The sequence below is a fragment of the Passer domesticus genome, chromosome 22 (genome assembly GCF_036417665.1).
Source record: "Passer domesticus isolate bPasDom1 chromosome 22, bPasDom1.hap1, whole genome shotgun sequence".
Taxonomy (NCBI): Eukaryota; Metazoa; Chordata; class Aves; order Passeriformes; family Passeridae; genus Passer; species Passer domesticus.
This window is the reverse complement of record NC_087495.1, coordinates 7493765-7518383: the sequence shown is the minus strand read 5'-3', so window position 1 is coordinate 7518383 and position 24619 is coordinate 7493765. Positions and strand designations below refer to the sequence as shown.

The window sequence follows — 24619 nt, the reverse complement described above, 5'->3', positions numbered from 1 at the left end:
AAAAAATACTTCTTTTTCAAAGGCAACAGAATAAGCACAATCCGTTTGTACAGAGTTAAAAAAAATGACAAAAACATCTCTAAATAAATAGAAATCGGTCTATCATCACCTATATGCATCATTCTGAGCATATTTATAAAAATGAGAAGCCACTTGTAATGAAATGGAACATTTTTGAAAATTATTTAAGTTTCAATATTTAGTACAGTTCAGCTTGCTGGAAACCATCAGGTGAGCTGCTGCTTTGCAAATTTGGAGTCAAAGGCTCTTTGCTGGCCCAACAGAGCTGTCAGAGATTTACCCAAGATTCTCTCCCAGGGTGTACAAGGAAGAAGGTCCACAGGACGACTCACTGAGTTTTTTACTGCTCCTAGGTAAGTCAAGTTTTCCAGACTAAGAAAGCTCTGTAAAACTGTGCTCAGTTCTTGCAGTTGACACTGATACACCTTTGTGTTATTGCACTTCTCAAAGCGAGGGGCAGGACAGGAGCCCTGCTCTGAAATCTGTGAGGGCCTGGCCTTTCTGCTGTGCCAGGGACTGAGGAGAGCAGGGGCCAGTGCTGACCACCAGGCCCTGGCACTGCAGGGGCATTGCTTCTGCAGCTCTGGAGTTGTAGTGTCTTCCCTTCCACAAGAACCTGATCCGGGCTGTGCTGTCAGTGCATCTCACCTTGCACAGACTTTTTTTGCATACTTTTTGCTCTGTAAATTAGTTTAATAAGCAAGGAACTAGCAATATTTACTCTAAAATGGGCCAGAGGCTCAGGACTGTTTCTCACTGATCAGCCTGCACAGAGCTCTAAATCCTGCAGTATTTCCCTCCAGTAGCAAAGCAGCTGTTGGAGCCTGAGTGCTTCAGTCACAGTATCATCTGAAGGTGTAGGAAAAGGGGCTCTCCCAGGGTTAGATTAAATTAAAATGAGGTGTCTTCTATGCCAGAACTGCTGCTTCTACCAGCAGGTGCTTGAGAGGCAACAGGGTTTGTATGAGTAGATCCGAACCAGAACAGACCTCACAGCTTAACATCTTCTATGACAAGCAGTAAGTACTTTAATTTGAAAATGCAGTCTTAGCATTTTCAGGTCTGAAACCAAAATTAATCCAGAAATGCAGGAATTACTTGAGGTTCAACTAAAGCCTAACTTTGGAAAGCAAAGTACCTGATCCAGTGGCCACCTCAAAGCTGCTTTTGTGCCACCAGTTCTAGACAGCAGTAGCTGAGTTCCAGCTCAGTTTCAGAACACTTTGGCCTCTGGAGCAGACAGAAAGCAATATGAGAGTGTGGATGTTTTTATCCTGTCTCAAGGCAGAGTAAAAACATTTCTCCGAGTCAGCTTTGGTGTGCTTTGAGCTGACCCACCCCAGTGGACACTGACATGGGGCAGGAGTGACCACATGCTGCAGTTAATGCCTCTAAGCTGTAACAGTGGTGTCCTAGAAGATGGGCTACAGGCACAGGGGGATCTCTGCTCAGCTAAATTTTCAAGGAAATAGAAGTACAGACATTAGCACAGTGGAGGGATGTTACAGTGCCTCGACTCTTCCACTGAAACATGTATTTGGAGCTCAAGGAGTTCTCAAGGTGCAGTACCCCCACCTACCTTCACTGGATGCAGTTTTATTGCCTCACGTCTCTCCCTTGTCCCCAGAGATGCAGAGCAGCCACAGGCCATGGCTGAGGACAGGCCAGCAGTGTTTCAGTCATGCAGCAAGGTCTGATCTCTGGGATGAGTGGGGGATCTTGCACTGCACCACTGCTCAGTCTCAGGCACCTGGGGCAGCTCTGCTCTACTGCCTGTTGTCTTTGGAGACGTTGTGTGCCAGCCAGTTCACTTTGGTTTTCCAGCTCTCCCGCAGGGCTTCATTAAACTTCACTCTGAAGTGCTTCAGTGCCTCCTCATCAGTCTTCCCAAGGGCCAGGGAGTCCTGGAGGCAAGAGGCACAAATCAGTGCACAACTGAACAAGGCACTGCTCAGCCAGTAAGACATTTATTCATGAGAAATTACTCCATTGAAAGAGGAATGGAGTAGCTATTGATTATTTTTAATTGTTCCTGCAGTTGCAGGAGGTTTTTTGTCTGATAAACACTTGCAGCCTCTGCTTCTGTTGGTGCAGGAAAGAGCAGATTGCACTTGGACAGTGTTCTGCAGCTGCCAGGGATGGGTGGTTATGACTCAGGAGGCAAACCAGGAAATGTGAGCCAAGGCTTTGCCTCCTTTCTGCCACTGGGCACCTGCTGCCTTGGTGGTGAAGAACCTGAGGAGGTTTCTGAGCACCAGCACCTGGCATTTCTGTGTCCTGCACAGGGCACTGGACTCCACTCACTGATTTGGAGCTTCTAAGAATCTGGCCTTGCACACTGAACCCCTCCTCACCAGCCACAAATCAGTGCTCAGTTTAACCCCCTGCATGGGTCTCCTCTTACCTTTAGGTACTGGATGTCTTTGGAGCAGCTGAGCTCGGGCAGCCCAGCAGCCTTCATCAGTGCAAAGAGGTGCAGGAAGAGGAGCCCGTGGCGCCGCAGGATCATGTAGGCCCTCTCACAGTACCCCCTGAACCTGAGCAGAGCAAAGCCGAAGCAGTGAGGGCTGCAAGCTCCACCACTCTGTGAAGCATTTCAGCAGTCTGAACCCCGCTCTCTCCAGTTAATAATTGATTTATTTTCACCTGCACAGGCAGCTAGAAGCTGCCTTAGTGGTGGAAATTAATACTAAATATTTATAATACTAATACTCATTGGTGGAAATAAATACTAAAAATTCAGTGCTTCAAAAGCTGAAGTCAAGTTTAACTCCCAGCACTTACCTTTCAAATTTCTCATTGTTGTTAGTTTTTCCTTGCTGGATGACGTGCACAAAGTCATAGGTTAAGATGAAAGGGACTCGTTCTCTATTGATACCAAATTTAGTCTTGAAGTTCCCCAAAAAGTGACCAAAATCAATATGGAACAGCTGGAAAAAATAAAAAAATCAGAATATTACCTATCAGTGTTGAGTTCTCTTCAGTTACTGCACTGAGCAGCTCCTGGCTGGGGGTTCAGGGAGGGAGGGGGTGGCCCAGCCTGGGCAGAGCCCCCTTGCCCAAGCCCCCTGCCTGGGCAGAGCCCCCCATCCCAGGCAGAGCCCCCTGCCCTGCCCGAGCCCCCTGCCTGGGCAGAGCCCCCCAGCCTGGGCAGAGCCCCCCATCCCAGGCAGAGCCCCCTGCCCGAGCCCCTCCTCACCTGCCCGAGCCCCTCCTCACCTGCCCCGTCTCCCGGACCATGATGTTGTCGCTGTGCCGGTCCCCGATGCCCAGCACGTAGGTGGCCACGCAGTAGCCAGCACAGGACAGGGTGAACTCCTCGATGGCTTGCTCCAAGGCATCTCTAGAGAGGGAAGGAAGGAGTGAAAGGTGATTTTACTTTGGACTCCAGCACTGCCGTGGGGAGGGCTGTTTCCAGCGGCAGGAGAAGGGAGGGAAGCTCCTTCGGATTCCTGTTGTGCTCTCTGGAGGCAGGACTCCTCTCGTGGACAACACCCCATGTGTGAGGACTCGAGGCGTGACTCCATTTTGCTCAGAAGGCTGATTTATTATGCTATATATTATATTAAAATACTACATTAAAACGATACTAAAAGTACAAGAAAGAGAGGAAGGATCAGAAGGCTACAAGACATTAGAATAGAATAGAATACAACAAGAATAGAAATAGAATAGAATAGAATAGAATAGAATAGAATAGAATAGAATAGAATAGAATGCATAACAAAATCCTGTGCCTGCTCACAGCCTCGGATAGAATAGAATAGAATAGAATAGAATAGAATAGAATGCATAACAAAATCCTGTGCCTGCTCACAGCCTTGGATAGAATAGAATAGAATAGAATAGAATAGAATAGAATAGAATAGAATAGAATAGAATGCATAACAAAATCCTGTGCCTGCTCACAGCCTTGGATAGGATAGAATAGAATAGAATAGAATAGAATAGAATAGAATAGAATAGAATAGAATAGAATAGAATGCATAACAAAATCCTGTGCCTGCTCACAGCCTTGGATAGGATAGAATAGAATAGAATAGAATAGAATAGAATAGAATAGAATGCATAACAAAATCCTGTGCCTGCTCACAGCCTTGGATAGAATAGAATAGAATAGAATAGAATAGAATAGAATAGAATAGAATAGAATAGAATAGAATAGAATGCATAACAAAATCCTGTGCCTGCTCACAGCCTTGGCACAGGGGGCTGTGATTGGTTAACAATTGAAACTAATCCACATGGACCAATGGAAGATGCACCTGTTGTATTCCAGTTATTGTTTACATTTCTTTCCTGAGGCTCTCAGCTCCTCAGGATGGGAAAAATCCTAGGAAAGGATTTTTCATAAAATATAATGGCTACAGACTCTCACCCCTGCTTCACAAAAAAGAGCTGCAAGGTCTGTAAGTGAAGGGCTCTGAGTAAGGTGGTGCCAAAATCTCAATGGAAATGAGATCCACACGAGGCCTCCAGGTGTGCCAGGCAGGGGAGCAGCCACGGCCCGTGGGACAGCCTGGAGCTGTGCAGAGCTGAAGGAGAAGGGCCAGGAGGGGAAGGTGACCCTCACCCCGGGTTCTTGGACTTGAGCCAGTTCAGCAGAGCGTCCTTGTTGAAGGCAGCCGTGGCCACCATGTTGCTCTTGTTGAGCTGGATGTTGGCGATGGTGTCCGAGTGCATGACCACCTCAATCAGCCCCGTCTTGTCTCCTGTGGAGAGGCAGCCATAAGGGGTCATCCTGCAGAGATGAAAGAAACCCTTCCACTGAAATCCTGCCCGCAAACGGCGCGTGGTGATTTTCAGCTTTCCCTTGCCTGCCTGTCTCTCCCCTCCTGCCCCACAGGAGCTGCCCAGCTGCTCCCAGGGCAGCAGACAGACCTGCTGGGGGCAAAGCGAGCTCTCTGTCCTGGCTGTGGGTGCAGGACAGCTGTGGGCACACTGCTCACCTCAGGTCCAGGCCCTCCTGCTTCCACAGGATGTCCATCAGCTGGATCATCTGCAGAGTCAGCATGTCCTGGCGCAGATCTGGGCAGCGTTGCAGAGGAAAAGATCATTTTACTGTTCAAAAATATCCAATTACCACTGCACTAAAGTCTTAATTAAAGGGGGAAGCAGGTGAAATAAAAGCAGGTGAAATATAGAGGGGAGTTAATATATATTTTCAGATTACTACCAAAAAACTCACCCAAAAACATTGAAGTTCCTAATTTACACACCATCTTAATGGTCCAGATTTAGGCCCACTCACCCCAGTAGATACTGGAGACTAAAAGATGTATTTTCACAAGCACAATAAAGACTTACCATCTCCATTTTTAAAAATTATACCCACTCCACCTCGACCTGTCTCTTCATTATTAAACACAATCCACAAAGGTTTCATTTTGGAGTCCATGAAGGTGCACTGATCCACACTAGAGGAAATAAAAATATTATCCTCAGTTTGCATCTATCAAAATATCAGCCATCCAAGCTGCCAGTCCTACAGCAACCCCACCCACTGATGGACCTGGGACTTCCATGAGGAAAGAACCTTGGGATAACACAAAGCCTGGCTCCAGTGTGAAACAAAGCACAAAATTCACACAAATTCAGAGGTGCAGATCTCTCCCTTACCAGACTTCAGCGAGGATGATGTTGGGGTTCAGGGGGGACTGGAGGTGGGAAAGGGCTTCCCTGTACGTTTCCTGCTTCATGCACATGTGCATCATCTCCTTGGTTTGAGGCTTGGTGGCCTTCTGAGAACTCACTTTCACAAAGTCATTCAGAGCTTTCATCTTGTTCAGTGCTTCTCCCTGAAAAAAGGGAGGGATGAAACAGGGTTAACAAACAGGAAATTCCTGGAGAAAGTTTAAAAAGCATTAAAATCTCCTGTGAAATGTAAACCTTGGTCCCATCTCTTACTTCCTCTTCAATTTGTAGCAATTTCACACATTGCAGCAGAACAAATTTAGTAGTATCTGCTTGAGGAAGATCCGTAATTAATTGTGGATACTCTGCTGGGCACAATGCAAGGTAGTGGCTGCAGCAGGAATAAAGCACATTACCACACACCAGGGAAGAAGTGAGGGACCCTGGCTGGAAAGGTGCAGAGGATGAGACTGAGCCCAGGCTGCCCTTTGCTGCTTTTGGGGAGCTCTGGTTGTGAGCAGCTCCCAGTGCACAGCCCCTCAGGCAGCTGGTCTAGAAACAGCAGTGCTGTGCACACCTCAGCCCCTTCTGGACAGACTGCAGCAGTGGGGGTGACATCCCCAGGGGACCCCAGAGCCAGCAGCCCTCGGGAGGCTTTTCCTGTGCTGGTGACATCAATGTGGGAAAGCCAGGAGCTGGGAGCCAGGCAGAGGGGAGGCCCAGAGCAAGCAGTACCTGCTTCATCAGCACCTTCATGTGGTGGGTGCTGCCCCGGCAGTAGGCTTCCAGGATGAGCCCAAACCTCAGGGACACAGCGGGCACGTGCATCTCCGACCTGCAGGGAGCAGCAGGGTCAGGGCAGGGCTGGCTGACAGCAGGGCTGGGGCACTGCAGGGCCACCCCCTGTCCCCTCCAGCAGCCACGGGGAGCCACAGCACCTGTGGAATGGGGGAGGACAAAAAATGCCCCCACCCCAGAAGGTGATGGAGGAAAACCATTGCTTGAGGGGATGAAACATCTTTTGCGTGACTCAGCCCCCAACCCCTCCTTTGAGGACATCACCTGGGGAGCAAGAACAGCTCAGAGCTTATGGCTCAGAGCTGGCAGGTGGCCAAAGCAAATTCCAGCTCAGAGGTACGTGTGTGTATAGTCACAAATATATGTAAATTCTGGAAACAGAACCTAACCCAAACACTACAATGACAAAAGACAAAAAGAAATTAATATAAAGCCAATATTGTGTCCTCCTGGGATAATTCTTTTGAGTCACCCGAGGTAAAAAGTAGCAGTTCCCACATCACAGAGCAATGAAGGGCTCAGTAAATGCTGGTTGCCCTTGATTTTTGAGAAAAAGCCCAAAAGATTTGCTGTTCACCTCAGATGCCAGAAGAGGAAGTGGCCGATCTTGCGGTTGGACAATGCCCTTTCCAGCAGGAACTTGGTTAATTCACAGTCTAGGTAGGATTCGTACTTGAGCACCTGGACGAGCTGCAGCAGGTACTGGAACACGTCATCATCCCTGGGGACAGAAAGGAAACATGAAACACAGCCCTGTCCTCGGTGCCACAGCTGTTCCTGTGCCCGCTGCAGAGACACGGCTGCCCCTGCTCACAGCCCCTCAGCAGCCTGAGCAGAAACAGAAGGGCTCTGCCTCTCCCTGGGGACAGCACTTACGTCAGCTTCTTCAGGGAGTTGATGGCAAAGGAGCCAACATAACGGTCAGGAAAGCTGAAATCCAGCAGCTCCAAGGCATTCAGGACAGGCAGCTCTGGCCAGGTCTGAAGCAGGGAAATCATCTGTGATGACCAAAAAGAAAATAGCTAAAAAAAGGAACAAGGCTTTTATGACAATGGATGTAAATCTGAAATTCTACTGATGAAAGAGCAGCTCCTTACAGGGGGGCCACTATTTATAGATGCCTCACAGCAAGTTTGCAGATAGCAGGTCAAAACCAGATCCATTGAGGGGGCTTGTGCTGATCTCTTACTATTATTTAGGAAAATTCAATCCAGATATCTTTTTTCCCCAAGAATTATACAGATTTTTTTTGCCTCTAGTTTCTTGAAGGCATAAACAAGACCTTGCTGGCCAGTAACAAATCTGGGACAGCCCCCAGAACCAAACAGAGCCCAGAAGAGCCAGACCCCAGCTGGGAACGTCCCTGAGAAAACTGAAACACCCCTGCGGAGCTGGGCTCCCAAACACAGCTCAGGAACGTGGGCACAGAGATGGAGCAGAGCAGGAGCCCTGCTGGCAGCCCCAGCCTGCTCACCTGGGCGACATCCTCGTGCTTGTTCCACTTGGTGATGACGAGCAGCTTGGCCAGGGCCTGCGGGTACTGGTCGCGGATGTCGAACCTCATCTTCCACACCAGGTCCTTCTCGTGCTCGTACAGCTCCGTGTGGCTGCGGCGCTCCAGGATCTCCTTCAGCTGCAGCTTCTGCACAGCAGGAGCACGCCCGGGCTCAGCCGGGGCTGGGGCAGCACCCAGCTGGGTGAAAAGGGATGGAGGGCAAGGGGGAGCAACCAGCCCATGAAACCAGCTGAAAACTGGGGCCAGGAGTCTCACCTCCTCGGAATCTTCTGGGGCAGCTCGGGGCTGTTCTCCATTCCTCCCCAACTCCAGCAGCTGGGGCACAAACAGAGAGGGTGAGGAAGGCTCTCAGCTCCTCTGTCAGTGCAGGCACCATCACTTCATGCTGCCTTCACTGGAGGTCAGTCACTGTCACCTCCCCGGGCTCCCCTTTCTGCCTGGCACAGCCCCCGGGCCAGACCCTGCTCCTGGGGGCACAGACAGACCTCCCTCCCCCCTGGAACAGGCACATTTCTTCCTCCAGTTGCAGTGACAGATGGAAAATCTCCAGCTCACACATGGCTGCTATCACCCTGCTGAAAGGGAGGGAGCTGCCTGCCTTCACTCATTTCCCCTTTATTCCCCTTCCTTCCTACAGAGCCTGATGCAGACTGAAGGCAGATCAGTTAAACCCATTTTCTAAACAAATGCTCATCTATTTCTTCAGTAATTCATAGCTCGGGAAAGTATTCACCCAAAGGTCCATTAGGTGAGAGGAAAAAGTGAAATTTTCAGTTAACAATATCTAGTAGTCAAGTTTGCTTGCACCAGTGCCTGGTGATGGCTGCCCCAGAGGTTCCCCACTGGAAGGGACAGTGAGGGAATTCCCAAAATGTGCCTGTGCCCCACCTGCTCAAAGGATGGGTAGTACACAGGATGTGCTGCCACGCTGGGGAAGCAGATGACCAGGGCTGCTGCACTCTCAGTGTTGGGGTTGCACTGCACTGTGCCCATGGGGTTCAGAAGTTCCCCTTTCTCATCTGAAAAACACAGCACACAAAACCCGTGAGCCCAAGCCTCGCCAAGCTTTGGTGCAGAAAGCAGAGCAGGGGCTGTCCCTGGGCACTGCCTGGCCACCCTCCCGAGCCCTCAGTCAGGGGCATCCTCAGGTGAGCAGCCACCTCTCGGGTCACACCGCAAAGCCAGGCTCAGCAAAGCCAGGCTCAGCAGAGCCAGGCTCAGCAAAGCCGCGCCCGGGCAGGGCTCCAGCTGCCACCAGGGCACAGAGCAGAGCCTGTGGGGAGGCTGGGGGTGCCCAGGGCAGCAGCGCCCTGCCGGGCCCTACCTGGGAAGGAGGACCACATGTGCAGGCAGCACTCCCCCGTTTTCAGCTGGTCCTTGTAGTCGAAGAGCATCACGTTGGCCCAGGCGATGGGGCAGTCCTGCAGAGAGAGCACCGTGCCCTGCCCTGCCCTGCAGGCACACAGCCCTGCACAGCACACCCTGCCTGTGAACCCTCCACACCTGACTGCCAGGTGGCACCGGGCACCCGCCAGCACCTGGGCTCCTTTGTGGTGCTGGATGGCGCCCAAGGCTCCCCACAGAGGTATTCACCTGATACTGGGCAGAGCTGAACAATCTCTAATTTTCCAATGAGGCCTTGCTACTCTACCCTCAGTATTTGAGGGAACTATTACATATTTAATATATTTCACAACTTGAGGGGAGGGAGAAGAACTTTACTTTTGAAAGAGGGAACACGGAGTAGGCAGGATTTTGGAAAAGGAGACTAAGGATGCTAGAAATAGCTCAAAATAGGAAAAAAGGCTTGGCTTCTTTGTACAATAATAAACACTATCTATAGAAATCAAACTTTATGCTGCCAATCCCTCACCACACCCCCAAAATAAACCCCACAAATCCAACCCAGCCTGGTTTTGGAGGAGGGAGACTCCAGCAAGTGAAGTGGCTGGGACATGGCCAAGACAAGAACCCATCCCCTGCCCTCAGCCAGCTCCCAGCCCCAGAGCAGACACACGTTCCACGAGTGAGCTCAGCTCTCCTGCAGTCAGGTTCCCCAGATGGAACACTCGAGCACTCAGAGCTCAGATCACAGCAGGCTCAAGCACAGAACACAACTGGGAAAGGGTTAAAGGAGAAATTCTGCACTGAGGCACCCCAAACAGAGCCACAGAGACACATCTGGTTCCACTGGGGCATTGCAGACGGGCAGCCTTGCCCCACAGAACACCCCAGCACTGGGGGAGGTGACAGAGCCCCACTTCCCACCTCACTTTGGGGTGACAAAATGAGTCACCCCAAGCTGCCTCTCACAAGCTTGGAGCTGATTTGATTACTCCAAATATCTTCAGTGAAATCACATTCGAGACATCAGCTTCCAGACAACAGGGAAAAGCCAAATAAAACACCAGCAGCAGCAATAACCTTTTCTAACAGAGTAAATGACATCTAAGCACAGCTCAGAGCCTGCCAAAACACAAGGCAAGATTTCTGGTGGATAAGGTCCAGCAAATCCAGGATCCAGCATTCTAAAGACAGCCATCTCCTGCATGATTTAAGAGAAACACTGAAAGCCAACCCTCTGGGTGACATTAACCCTCTGACTCATGCAGTCAGCCTGCAAACATGCCTGCTTTTGTGTAGTAAATGATGTAGTCCCACCTATCTGCTCTGGACAGTCTGCATATAAACAACATGGATGGAATTAACCTCTGAGTAAAGAAAAAACTGACAATCAAAACAAACAAACAAAAAAAAAATCAGGGTGCACTCTGTAAAATGCCCTTACCAAGAATTTGAAATTATTTCTGGGCACTTCACTCAGAGCTGTAGCTCACCATGGGGAAAAAGATGAATAAGATCCTCTTAACAGCTCAGCTAAACAGACTGGCTCTGTTTTGTCAATCAGAACAGCAAGATTTCCTTCTGACTGCTTCCAAACTGAAAATTATTCCAGTGTGACCACAAGCATCCAGCCCGTGGATGAATCAGATCTGTCCAACAAAAGCCTCCAGCAAGAGCTGGGGTTCTGCTATTCCTAAATAAAAAAGAAACCCAACAATAAACTGTTAATCCTGATCCTGGCCTCAAAATGTTTCCAGTCCAAAGCCTTCAACCCAGAACTTGGTCCCCACAAGCAGGATTGATGAGCTGGCTGTGGCTCCCAGACAGGAGTGCCCAGCAGCCCTGAGAACCCCACTGATGTCAGCACAGCAAAGCTCAGAACCCCCAGCAGCCAGGAGAGAGCAGAACTGAAATCTCCTGCACCACGCTCAGCAGTGCCTCATTGCTCTGCACTCCAGCACAGGTGGCATGAGCAACCCTCTCCTTAAGGCACGGGAACAGCCCTTGTGGTCACAGAAACAACAATCTGCAGAGGCACAAATGCCTTTGCTGCTCACAAGAACAGAGCTTGAGGCTTACGTTACAACTCTGGGAAATCAGCAATTCCACTGAAGGCTGCAGCTGGATCTGCTTTTAGTTACTAAATTATTAATGGGACAGGAGTTTTGGAAAGTGAAAAAGCACCTGATTAAGATGCTCAAATCAAGATCTTCCAAGGTGGTTTAACACTTTCTATGGTCAGTTTGCAACACCTGGACAGTGACCTTGAGGAATCCGCACTTTAGTTTTACCTTGCCTAATGCTTTGCCATAATCAATGTTTGCATTCCTCAGTAAATTCTCCCTCCCTAGCTGGTAATTTGCTCCACTGGGGACTTGCAGGAAGGACCTTGTTAGAAAGAAAATGCAACGGAGATGATGGTTTAACCTCAACTACAAAACAGGGAAGTTGCAGGAGAGCGAACCAGGGGCACCGAGATAAGTGATTCCTCTTTGGGTCAGGCATGCTGGGCATGTTTCTCAATGACCTTTCTAGAGAAGAAATTACATAAAAACAGCCTTTCTTACAGGCAGCCATTCCCAGCTCCCTTCTGCTGAAGGAGTCCCTGCCCAGGGCCCCGCGAGCCGTTTCATCAACCTGAGGCTTTGAGAGCCACGTGCACGGGCTCAGGACCGTGCCCTGAGCTCAGCCCTGGGCTGGCTTCACTTACAGCCTTCTTGGACTTCTTCTTGGTGGAGCGAGCCTTCTTGGCCTTCTCGATGACGGCGTAGAGCGCCAGGCAGAGGCGGGCCATGCGCGGCAGGTCGCAGACGCTGATGTCGAAGTCCAGGCGCTGCCGCCACACGGGCTCCGAGCACACGCTCACCTCCGAGCTCGACACGGTCTTGCAGAGCATCTCGGCGCCGTGGAACAGCCCTGCCTGCACCACCAGCTGGGCCAGAGCAGGGCAGCACAGTGAGACACGGGGAGTTACAGCCTGGTGTGCCCCAGGGAACGGGACAGGCAGCCCTCGCCTTCTCCTGCCTCTCCTTCTCCTGCCCTCGCCTTCTCCTGCCCTCTCCTTCTCCTGCCTCCCCTTCTCTTCTCCTGCCCTCTCCTTCTCTTCTCCTGCCCTCTCCTTCTCTTCTCCTGCCTCCCCTTCTCCTGCCTCTCCTTCTCCTGCCCTCTCCTTCTCCTGCCTCTCCTTCTCTTCTCCTGCCCTCCCCTTCTCCTGCCTCCCCTTCTCTTCTCCTGCCCTCTCCTTCTCTTCTCCTGCCCTCTCCTTCTCTTCTCCTGCCCTCTCCTTCTCTTCTCCTGCCCTCTCCTTCTCTTCTCCTGCCCTCTCCTTCTCTTCTCCTGCCCTCTCCTTCTCCTGCCCTCTCCTTCTCTTCTCCTGCCCTCTCCTTCTCCTGCCCTCCCCTTCTCCTGCCCTCCCCTTCTCCTGCCCTCCCCTTCTCCTGCCCTCCCCTTCTCTTCTCCTGCCCTCTCCTTCTCTTCTCCTGCCCTCTCCTTCTCCTGCCCTCTCCTTCTCTTCTCCTGCCCTCCCCTTCTCTTCTCCTGCCCTCTCCTTCTCCTGCCCTCTCCTTCTCCTGCCCTCTCCTTCTCCTGCCCTCCCCTTCTCCTGCCCTCCCCTTCTCTTCTCCTGCCCTCTCCTTCTCTTCTCCTGCCCTCTCCTTCTCCTGCCCTCTCCTTCTTCTGCCCTCTCCTTCTCCTGCCCTCTCCTTCTCTTCTCCTGCCCTCCCCTTCTCTTCTCCTGCCCTCTCCTTCTCCTGCCCTCTCCTTCTCCTGCCCTCCCCTTCTCCTGCCCTCTCCTTCTCTTCTCCTGCCCTCTCCTTCTCTTCTCCTGCCCTCTCCTTCTCTTCTCCTGCCCTCTCCTTCTCTTCTCCTGCCCTCTCCTTCTCTTCTCCTGCCCTCTCCTTCTCCTGCCCTCTCCTTCTCTTCTCCTGCCCTCCCCTTCTCTTCTCCTGCCCTCTCCTTCTCCTGCCCTCTCCTTCTCCTGCCCTCTCCTTCTCCTGCCCTCCCCTTCTCATCTCCTGCCCCTTTCCCAACTCACTCAGTTCTGAAATCCCTCTCTTACTCAGCTTCAGTGAGGGCACTGTTATCTTCTCCCTTCGTGCACACTTGCATATTGGTTAATGTGGCATTTTCTTGCTTTTCCCAAAGGGCAGCTGCTCCCCTTCTCCTCATTTCCCCCTTCATGGCAAACACCCCACACATGCCAGGCCTCTGCTGCCTGCTGCCTTCCCCCTGCCACTCGCCACCTCTCCCATCACTCCTCCCAGAGCTGGCTTTGCCCTGCCCAGTGCCATTAGCTCAGGGCAGCAGCTCTCTTTGCTGGGCAGCAGCTTTCCTAAGGCTGGGCTGCTGGCTGCCCTCCTCCCTCCCCATCCCTTGTGCTGCAGGTCAGGGACTGCCAAGGGCTGAATGGAGCAGGTGGGATCACAGTGCCAGCCCCACTGTGCCCCCCACACAGAGAGGCTGTGACTGGGAAGGCGCAGGTACAAACCCCAGACAGAGTCAGGCCCCACCTTCATTCTCTCGTCAGCATTGACCTTGCTGCCCTGCACCAGCTCGATGTAGAAGGGCTGCTCATAGGACCAGAGAGAGCCATAGTTTGGCTGGAAAGAGAAAAGGGCCCTGATCAGAAACAGATGCAACAGAGGCCTCTCGAGTCAGCACCAGAACTCATCTCCCATCCCGTGCTTTTGGGCCCCACAGCAAAGAACAGGAAGCCTGGGACAGCCAGGGAGGCTGTGGAGGGGGCTGGAAGGCTGGCTGGAAATTCCCACCCCGTTCCCCAGCTGCCCTGAGAAGGGCAGGGAACTCCCACTGCTGCCCCAGCCCAGCCCAGCCCAGCAGCACCCAGGGTGAGCCAGGGGTCCCTGTCCCCTTGTACCTTTTTCTTGGGGAGCGGGGGGGGCTTGCAGGCGGCCTTTGGGGGGCTGGTGATGCAGTTGCTCTGCTCGTCCCTCATGGCAATGATGGCAGAGGAGTGCACCATGGTCAGGTGGGGGGTCTGGCCCCGCTGCAGGCAGCTGCGGATGTGCTGAGAGGGGACAGGGTCAGCCAGGCCACCCTCAGAGCCGCCAGCCCTGCAGGGACCCAGGCAAGGACACGGCCACCATCCAATTCCAGCTCCCAATTATCTCCTCCTGCTTTATCAACCTGCAACTCGCCGGCCTCTTGCTGCCAGAGCTGAGAATATGAAGTGCCTTTTATAGCTGGCATTTCATCAATGGGCTCAAATGGCTGCATTAAGGGAAAACACTGAGGAGGATTCAGCACTCCCAGCAGCAGCCTGCCCTGCCAGAGGAGCACATGATTCAGGATCACTTGCCCAACTTTCAATGGGAGAGCCCTCACCCCACCATACAAGCCAGCAGATATTTCCAGAACCACAGCCTGTAAATGCATTTACACAGCACTTGGCACCCAGGAACAGGCTCAGACCACTGGCCCCCAAAAATAAAGGTTGGTTAGGTTGCTGGAAGCACTCTTGTCCTAGGCAGCATGCAGGTGCTGCCAGTTTGTGCTGCACTGCTGCAAACAGCACTCTCTCCTTCTCAACACGTCCCAGCCCACGCCCCCACAAGAGAAGGCCATGTGGGAACAGTCCCTGATAAAGCAAGACACGAGGCTCACCTGGAACTGGTGCAGGGGGTAGTTGCCATAGAGGAATTCACATTTCCCATTCACCTGCAGGGTGTAGTCCTCTGGCCTGTGCACGGCCTCGTGGCGGAACACCGTGGCGTGTTTCTTAACAGCATAGCTCATCAGGGTGATGGGGAAGTCCCAGGGGGAGATCTGGAACATGAAGCTCTCCTGCAACCCCAACAGCACAGCAAATGTCAGGCAGCAGCACGGGGCTGGCGTGGCACAGAGTGCTGCTGGCACTGAGGAGCAGCATGGGAGGCAAGTCACACACATCAGGGTAAGTGGGGATATTGTTCCTGCCAAGCTGAGCAAGTTTCAGCAGTGTAAGCACAAGGCTGGAAATCAGGAACTTCAATTTTCAGCAGAATCACCAGTTCATGTGGCTGCCAGCCATTCAGAACCTTCCCCCAGTCATTCCAGCAGCAGGGCAGAGGCTGGGAGGGTCCCCACGCTCCAGCTCACTGCTCTGAAGGCTGTTCTGCAAGGGTGACCCTGCTCCATGCCCAGGCACAACAGGCAGAACGTGAGCCCAGGCAGGAGCAGGGGCAGCACAGAGCAGTGCCTGCAAGCTGTGCCTGCTGAGCAGGCTCCTGAGCTTCCAAAGGAGAGCCAGGCTCTGGATTCTGTGCTGCTTTCCCACCCAAACCCAAAAAGGTTCCCAGCCCACGCCAGGCAGCAAGCTCAGCTCCCAGCTAACCAGCACACCAGTGCAGGAGGGAGAGCAGCTCCCCCCAAGCACCTCCAGGCTGGAGAATGGACACTGAGCACATGGGAACACTGCCCAGGCACACACAACTCTGCCTCCACACGCTCAGAGCCTCCAAAGGAACAGCACAAAGCATCACACACCGCGACAGGAAAGTTCTGTGCTTTACCCCGCCAGACTGGAACCTGATGTTGACAAAAATGTTCTGGGTGGGGATGTGCAGCGAGCTGAGGCCCTTGGCCACGGGCTCCAGCTGCAGGGGGAAGTTGTACTCCATCCAGGCTGCCCAGCCCAGCTGCTGCCGCCGGGCCGCCGTCTCCTCGCAGAACTGGCACATCTTGGCGCGGAACTCGCTCACCTCGGGGTCCTGCACGGAGTCAAACTCGTGCAAACCTGGGGCAAAGCAGGAGGGGAAGGCCAAATAAGGGTCTGCAGCCAGCGGGGGAAATGAGCCTGTTCCTCAGGGGTCTGTGGAAGTCTCCCTGAGCACATGGCCCAAGCAGGGTCAGCCCAGCTGCCAGCTTGGAGGGATGGACAACGTGCAGTGGCACTGTCCCCTCAGTGGTGCCAGCAGGCAGCACCACCTGCCCTGGCCCTGCACAGTGTCCCCCCTTCTGCATCCCCTGCAGACGGATCCTGCTGCTGCCCCAGCGTGCCAGCACAGCCCTGCAGGCAGCCAGGCTGCTGGGACGGGCTGTGTGACACCCAGAGCCAGGCAGAGCCACACAGAGCCACCTGGAACCACCCAGAACAAACCAGAGACACCCAGAGACAACCAGAGACACCCAGAGACACCTGGAGCTGCCCAGAACCACCCAGAGCCACCCACAGCCACATAGAGCCACTGAGAGCCTCCAGAGCCACCTGGAACCACCTGGAGCTGCCCAGAGACACCTGGAACCACCCAGAGCCACCCAGAAATACCCAGAACCTCCCAGAGCCCCCCCAAGCCCCCCGTGTCCCCATGTCAGGCTGACCCCTGCCGATGAGCAGGCTGATCTGGGAGTTGATGAGCTTCTTGGCGCGGTCGCCCTCGCGCGCCACGAGGCGCAGCACGGGCAGGAAGGGCTGGATGTCGCAGAGGCGGCGCTGCTCGTCCTCCAGCTCCTGCTGCTCGGCCGTCTGGTTGATGCACGTGAACACGTAGGCCTCGGGGCCGCTGAGCATGTGGAACAGCGGCTCGTGCTGCGCCTGCCGCCACAGCACCTGCGGGAGCCGCGCCATTGTCACCCGCTGCCATTGGCACCCGCTGCTGTCACCCTGCACACCTTACTGTGCTGCTGTCACCTGCTGCCACTGCACCCTGCTGTCACCCTGCTGCCACCCTGCACACCTCACCATGCTGCTGCCACCCTGCTGTCACTGCACCCACTGCTGCCACTGTCACCTGCTGCCACTGCACCCTGCTGTCACCGTGCTGTCACCCTGCACACCTTACCGTGCTGCTGCCACCGTGCTGGCACTGCACCCGCTGCCATTGTCACCTGCTGCTGCCACTGCGCTGGCACCCTGCTGTCACCCTGCTGTCACCCTGCTGCTGTCACTGTGCTGTCACCCTGCTGCCATCACCCTGCACACCTCACCATGCTGCTGTCACCCGCTGCCACTGCACCCTGCTATCACCGTGCTGTCACCCTGCACACCTTACCGTGCTGCTGCCACCGTGCTGGCACTGCACCCGCTGCCATTGTCACCTGCTGCTGCCACTGCGCTGGCACCTGCTGTCACCTGCTGCTGTCACCCTGCACACCTCACCCTGCTGCTGCCACCCTGCTGCTGTCACTGTGCCACTGTCACCCTGCACACCTCACCATGCTGCTGTCACCCTGCTGTCACTGCACCTGCTGCCATTGTCACCTGCTGCCACTGCGCTGGCACCCTGCTGTCACCCTGCTGCTGGCACCCTGCTGCTGTCACTGTGCTGTCACCTGCTGCTGTCACCCTGCACACCTCAGTGTGCTGCTGTCATCTTGCACACCATCACCATGCTGCTGTCACCCTCCCTCTGTCACCTTGCACACTGTCACCCTCCCTCACCGTGCTGCCATCACCCTGCACACCTCACTGTGCTGCTGTCACCCTGCTGTCACTGTGCTGTCACCCTGCACACCTCACTGTGCTGCTGTCACCCTGCTGCTGTCACCCTGCACACCTCACTGTGCTGCTGTCACCCTGCTGTCACTGTGCTGTCACCTGCTGCTGTCACCCCGCACACCTCACCGTGCTGCTGTCACCCAGCACACAGCTAAGGCAGAGCACAGCCCAGGTTCCTCACAGTCCCCTGGCCCTCAGCCAGGCCTGGTGGCTGCTGGGCAGTTTTTATTTATTTGCAGATGCCTTTCATCACTTCCTTTCTCCTCTTGTTTCGGGCAGTGTCAATCCCTCAGCCTGAGCACTTAAATCACCCCCACCTGAACATCTCACAGCAGGCACCTGCTGACTCTGGGCCTGTAAACACAGCAATTACCCACACTGGAAACAAAACTGGGTTAAGTAACTTGCCCCCAGTAACAGGAAATCTGTCAGGGTGCCAAGGACAGGAGCCAAGAGCTTCTCAAGTCTTGTCAACACTATCCAGTTCCCAAGGATGCTCCCTCCCTGTGGGCAGCACTCTCACATGACTTCACATCCCTCTTCTGACTCTCATCCTCAGTGCCTGCTGCTGGGGGCAGAGCTCTGGCCTAGCCCAGACTGGCACCCAAAGCTGCTGGAAGGCTGTTACCTGCTTGATGGTGCCCAGGCTGGCATTGCAGGGCACTGAGAGGTTCAAGTATATGCCTGTGGGCAGCAGAAAGTCCACCTGGATGTTTTGGTTTTCCCCCTTGGACCAGAATTCCGTAGGGCAGTAAATGCCTGGGGGCATCCTGCTCACTGCTTGGCCACCACCTGCAAGGGAAGGGAAAACAACCTGCTGCTGTTGGCTATCTGTTATTTGCTCAGCTCTGTGCTGGGCTCTGTAGAAAATTAATGTGCAAAAGAACCCAAAGAAAGGAAGGTCAGCACAGCCTTAAAGCTCAGAAAAAGTCAGTGAATTAGTAAAAATTCCACTTCAGTGCCTTTGAGCCACATGTAACTACAGCATTTGTTTGTATTTCAATGCAACCCTCTCTTAATCCCTTCTAGGCCAGGATTAACATCTACACCTGCATTTGACAGAGAAATAAGAGAATTATCTACTCTGGAGAACAAAGGCATCGTCCCACTAGCTCATCTGTGACCAAGCAGCCAAGAGAAACAGTCAGTTCCTACCCCTGGCTGTGCAAGGCAATCCTCAGGCCACATGCTCCAAGCTCCACTTTGTTTTTCCAGAGCTCAGTTCCAGCCTGCAAGAGGGAGAAAGAGTTGTTGCTGGTTCCAAGCATGCATGCATTTTTATACACACAAACAAACAATACTCTGCTGTACATCCCCTCTCTACAAGTATAGGAAAATGAAGCTGAAGGGTGAGGCAATCAGAACAAGTTTGTTAATTCCCCCTGCAGCCTCTCCCTTGGCAGGATGCTACAATTTATTTCCAGTACATCCAGGGAATGCAAAGAGAGCAAGAATCTGAACGCTGTCAGGTACAAACTGCTGGTTCCAAACACAGGATGAAACAAAAGGCATTCACCAGCAGCCTGGCAGACATTTCTTTCTCAAAGACCTGTAACAAAGCCTCCATCCATTGCCCACAAGCACAATGCTACAGCAATAAACCCTCTGGTTTGCTGCACGGATGGCAAGTGGCAGAGCGTGGTGTCCCCACGTGCTGGGACTCTGGAACTGCTGGCACTGGCTCCAGCAGGACCCAGGGACGTGGCTCTAATTCCCTGCAAGCACCCCAAGAATTAGTCAGAAATTCTAACTAATTTAGAGAAACCAGCTCACCCCAACTCCCTCTGGCCAGTTTTTCTGCAGGTCAGCAGAGGAACATCCCCGGGGAACAGCCTGGAAGGGGCTCAGCCCTGAGCCAGCCTGTGTCCCTTCTCCTCAGCCCATGAAAGCAGCACAACATTTCCCCATCCACAACTTTAAACACAGCCGTGGGTGCAGAGGCTTTGAAGGGAGCTGAGCAAAGAGCAGCTGATTCCCAAACCACAAAGGGCTGCTGGCAGCTCCTCAGGAGCCAGCCCTGGGCTCCAGCAAGCACAAGGAGCCCAGCATCTTATCTGCCAGGTCCTGGGAGCACACCACTTCCCTGTCAGCAGTGAGGTCAGGATTCCCAGAAACATGAGCTGTGCCTTATCTGTCCTGCTTCCTCAGCTGCAGCACCACAAACCACCCTGCAGCGAGGGCAGCAGCGGGGAGGAGGCAAGGCTCACCAGTCTGAATAAAGCAACACAAGCTGCCCTTGTTCTCTGCCCACCAACACTAAAACCAGCAGGTTTCTGGTGAATCTGCTACCTCAGCCTGAATCAGCAAACCACCACAGCTCTAGTGACCAGCAGAGACAGACACAGCCAAGGCTGAGCTGCTTCCTCCTGCTGAGGATTTCTGTCTGGCACCTCATCCCAGAGAACACAAAGTGCCTGCCCAAGCCAAGAGCACGACAGTGTCAGCTCAAGCTCAGCACCTTGTCTTTCCACACTCCCTGATTTACAGGATGCAGGATTTTTTCCTGGTGTGAATATACCAAAGGAAGAACAACTCTGGACTTTCCTAGTTTCTAATACATCTTTTACCAAGTCTCTCCCCTTCCCACTGCTAAATTCAGAATGTTCTACCTGCTGGAGCTCAGGTCTGATGTGACAGTTCTTCCACGAGGCCAGCTCTGCACAGATCCTGCACTGCCTGACTTCCCTCTCCCCCTTTGCCCTGGGAAGCTGAACAGAGTTCTCCAACCTTGTCTGTGCTGTCTTGACCTCGTGTGTACAAGTAATTACAACTCCCTTTTCTCTGGGTCGTGAACAGCAGCATCACTCCTTTTTGGCAGGGTTTACACTACTGGAGTAATCTGAGATATACTCTCTGTCTTTCACTGCAGCAGTCTTCAAAAAAAAAAATTCTCCAATATAATTGTCAATTTTTAAAGCCCAGATCTCTTCACCACCAGGCAGTAAAAGTGGTGGAGGAAAACCATGAGACAAAATTTCACTTTTTAAATGAAGGTAACTCCACAACTTCCCCTGTGCCCTCTGCTCAGTTCATTATTCTTTACTCTGCAGGAAAGCTACAGGCTGCTCTCCCCTTGCAGAATTTAGTGTGCAGGTCATAAATGTATTTTCAGCAAAGAGGGGAGCTGGCCAAGGCAGAGCTGAGAAATAAACCCCAATTTTACTGGATGCCATACAGAGAATAGAGGCACAGCATCAGCAACAGGAGGAGCACAGGTGAGGGCTGTGAGGAAAGGTGAATTTGTGCAGAGTGCCAGGGTGCAGGAGACATCTGAAACCACCCAGCCAGTATTTAACAAGCCAGGAGCCGACACAAAACCTACTAACACAAATTTCAATTTCCTCTTGTGGAGTTTATCAACCACAGCTCTGGTGTTTACAACATGAAACTGCTTTGGAGAGGAAAAGGCAAAAAAAAAAAAAAAGAACCCAAAAAAGAAAGCAGCAAGACCAGCCATGGAGCAGCCTTCCTCTGCAAGGCTGCAGCATCAGTCAGACACGGAAGCTGCAGCAACACCCACAAACAAATTGTAGCATTAGAAAACCCCAGGAGTACCAAAATACCTGCAGCTTATAGGAAATGAGCAGCGCAGAGCCCACAGGTGAAGGGCTGCGTGGGAGAGGCAGGAAGCCACTTTCATTGCAGCCAGGAGCCTGCCTGGGAGGGGAGCACCGGGTCTGGGGGCACACACGTGTTTGCCATGGCTTTGGCACACAGGCAGGGCCCTGGGCAGAGCTCTGAGCTCCCGCAGCACTTCAGGCTGCTCTCAGAGGGATCTGAGCTTGGTTTTGATATTCTGGCTGGGGTCACAGGGTAGTAAAACAGGTCCACACTGCAGGCAATCATTTGAGTGTGACTGGCAGTAAAGGAACCCCCAAATTGCCCTTCAGGGGAGATTGGGAAGGATCCTGCAGCAGGTGAGTGTCAAACTGTGCCTGCACACGGGAGTTTGGAGAGGAGCTCCCCCCAGCAGGGTTTGCTGGGACCCACAGCCAGTGCCAGCCTCTCCACACACACACACAGAACCAGGCTGGGCTGTGCCTTTGCTGTGCAGGTCAGGCTCTGCTCCCGAGCCCACTGATGTTTCCATCCCAGCAGCCTCCTGTGAAACAGCATCCGAGTCCCAGCTGTGCCACCTCTGCTCTGCCTCAGCTCCAGGACAGGGCTGCACCCTCAGGACAGACCACAGCTCTGGTTCCTCCTTCAACACACCACAGGTGTCAAACTCGGGTCATGAACCAGGTAGGAAAACACTGGGGGCTCCTCAGGAAAGTGTGGAAAACCATTCCAGCACTGGACAACCCCTAAAATCAAGAGCCTGGCTTTTTATCTTCCTCAAACCCTAGTTTAGAGTATTTGAATTCCCTTTACCTGGTTTACCATCATATGACTTCTACCTCCACCAAATATAAAAATCAAACAAAGTGGGTTTTTTTTTCATATTATCAGCTTCCATTTCATACATTGATCTCTCCTATCCTGCCAGAGTTGTCTGCACTGATTCACTCATTCTTTCAACAGCAGTTCATTGTTCATCTACACACCAGACACAGTTATGCTGCTTTGACAATGCCTTTTCTCAGGTATTTCTGAGCCCCTGATTAATCTGATTTACACAAACCATTAGATGGATGTAGCTGTACCATGAACTGTCCCTGGCAAGGGATGAAAATGCCCTCACCTAACTCTTCAGGCCTCTGAGACTACAGAGCATCCCCTTCCCTGCCAGAGGTGCTGATGAAAACCAGCACTTAATTAACAAAATTCAGCATCTTCCGTGCACCAAGATGTCACTGGAGAACCACGGATTTTCCTACCATCCATGGATGTGTCCTGGTTATGTGGAACAGGCTTTAAACAGCCACTGGGGCTAAAGAATCCCCTTTCCTTAATGCAATAAAATCTCCTTTGAGCTTTTAAATTGTTCAATGCCCACCTCACACACACACACTGCCACAAAACAGCCTCACAGGGAAAAGTAATGGGAGCAGAACTACACTAATGTGATCTGAACTGGGGATAACCTTGTTTGTGTGCAGGCCTGATGATGAGAGGGGCTGTCAGCAAGAGAAGAGATAGGAAAGCAGAATGCACGTGTGCTGATAAAAACAGGCTGCAGTTTTTGGGGCTCCCAGCTCCAGAGGAGCACCAGAGCAATATGCCACCACTCAGGCTCAGCAGAACCTTAGATCCAACCAGAAGCAACAGCCAGAGGGAGGGAAAGAGGAGTTCAGGCAAAACAACTTGAGAGGAAAATAAATGTAAAGCCATTCCTCATTCTGGGAGTAAAACAGTATCACCAGAGAGAGACACCACAGAGTGAGAAAAGCACCTGATGGGACACTCGAGAACCTTGGTGGAAACTTCCAAGCAGCTTTTAGGCAAGTTCACAGCACTGCCTGAGGAACTACCCAGAGGGAAACCGTATATCCAGTGGTTAAAGCAAAAGCTTGAAAACCAGCCCTGTGCACAGCTCTGCTCCCAAACCTGACAAGTGTTTGCTGCACAACTTCAAACAACCAACTCCCCCGTGTTTCAGCTCTCTCACATGCACGAGTACAGCCTGTAACCCATGGGGCTGCTGTGACTCTTACATGCTGCCAAAGTGACACGAGATCCTTGCACCCTTGCTGCTACTGCTAGCACGGGCAGAGCCTGGGAGCTGGAGGAAGTTGTGATAAACGAAAGCTTCCAGCTGAAGAAGTTGCTGAAATTAGGCTTTTTCAACTGCTCCCAACGGCTCCACAATGCCAGAAACCCGAGTCCATCTTGTGGATGGGAACAAAACACAAGTCACACGTTTCTGATGACTTCCACCATGACATTCAACGTCCAGGTTCCCACCCCGGGCACGTACAGCGTGCCACGCTCCAGACTCTCCTCTGGGAGCTCTTAGAACACTCTCATGGCCTGCCAAAAACACGATCCAAAGCTCACCAGAGCAGAACCACACATGGCTGTGGGCAGCCGAGCCAGGCAGCACAAGCCCTGCCCCAGGGACGGTCCGGGTGGCCGCTCCAGGTGCTGCCACTCCCCAGGCCCGGCGGGGACAATCGTGGCGACAACGCGCCATGTGCCAGAGCCACCTGAAGGCCAGGCAGACACCAGCACAGCCGGTGGGGTGGGCCGGCAGGTGATGAGGGGCCAAAACAACCATCCATCCATCCATCCATCCATCCATCCATCCATCCATCCATCCATCCATCCATCCATCCATCCATCCATCCATCCCTCGGTCCCCGGGCGGCTCCGGCGGCCAGCGGCGGTGCCGGCCCCGCTCCCCGGGAGGCAGGAGCGCTTTTCCCGAGCAGCAGCAGCGGCGCTGCCGGAGCCCGAGCGCAGCCGGCGTTTGCCGCAGGCGGCCCCGCAGCCCCGGCCGCGCACCGCGAGCCCCGGCCCGCCCGGGCCCCGCTCCCGGCCCCATCCCGGCCCCATCCCGGCTCTCACCTGCGCTGCCGGCCGGGGGTCCCGGGGGCTGCGGGGCTCCCGCGCTCCCGGCCCCGCTCCGGCGCCGCCCCGGCCCCGCCCGCCGAGGGGCCGCGCCCGCCGAGCCCGCCCCGCCCCGGCACGGGCCCGCCGCTGCCCCGGTGCTGCCCCGGTGCTGCCCCGCCGCCTTCCCGGTGCTGCCCCGGTGCTGCCCCGCTGCTGCCCTGCCGCCTTCCCGGTGCTGCCCCGGTGCTGCCCCGCTGCTGCCCTGCCGCCTTCCCGGTGCTGCCCTGCCGCCTTCCCGGTGCTGCCCCGGTGCCCCGGCCCCGCAGCGCGGCCCCGCTCCGCGCGCACCGCAGATGCCGCGGGGAAGGCGCGGCCGCGGCGGTCGGTACCGGCAGAGATCGGTGCCGGCAGAGATCGGTGCCGGTGGAGGTCGGTGCCGG

General features: G+C 53.6%; 1 protein-coding gene across 1 annotated transcript; it reads right to left on the bottom strand.

The window, feature by feature from the left end:
- Positions 1-689: 689 nt before the first annotated feature.
- Positions 690-24312, bottom strand: PIK3CD (phosphatidylinositol-4,5-bisphosphate 3-kinase catalytic subunit delta). The gene is made up of 24 exons (XM_064396814.1): positions 24195-24312; positions 18903-18976; positions 18376-18539; positions 16631-16859; positions 15823-16046; positions 14936-15115; positions 14190-14339; positions 13822-13911; positions 12024-12245; positions 9294-9390; positions 8858-8988; positions 8225-8284; positions 7928-8095; positions 7330-7451; positions 7031-7174; positions 6391-6490; positions 5641-5819; positions 5329-5438; positions 4971-5049; positions 4595-4762; positions 3241-3364; positions 2806-2951; positions 2426-2558; positions 690-1925 (listed from the first exon to the last, which is right to left on the bottom strand). Exons 3-24 carry the CDS (start codon positions 18514-18516, stop codon positions 1788-1790), a joined length of 3135 nt encoding a protein of 1044 aa, XP_064252884.1. The 5' UTR covers positions 18517-18539; positions 18903-18976; positions 24195-24312; the 3' UTR covers positions 690-1787.
- Positions 24313-24619: the final 307 nt, after the last annotated feature.

Coding starts and splice junctions, on each gene's coding strand:
- PIK3CD (XM_064396814.1), bottom strand. CDS start 18,516: ATGCCCCCAGGCATTTACTGCCCTACGGAATTCTGGTCCAAGGGGGAA. Junction 16,047..16,630: donor CAGCCTGCTCATCGGCAGGG/GTCAGCCTGACA, acceptor GCTTTGCCCCAG/GTTTGCACGAGTTTGACTCC. Junction 2,952..3,240: donor TGGTCCGGGAGACGGGGCAG/GTGAGGAGGGGC, acceptor TATTTTTTCCAG/CTGTTCCATATTGATTTTGG.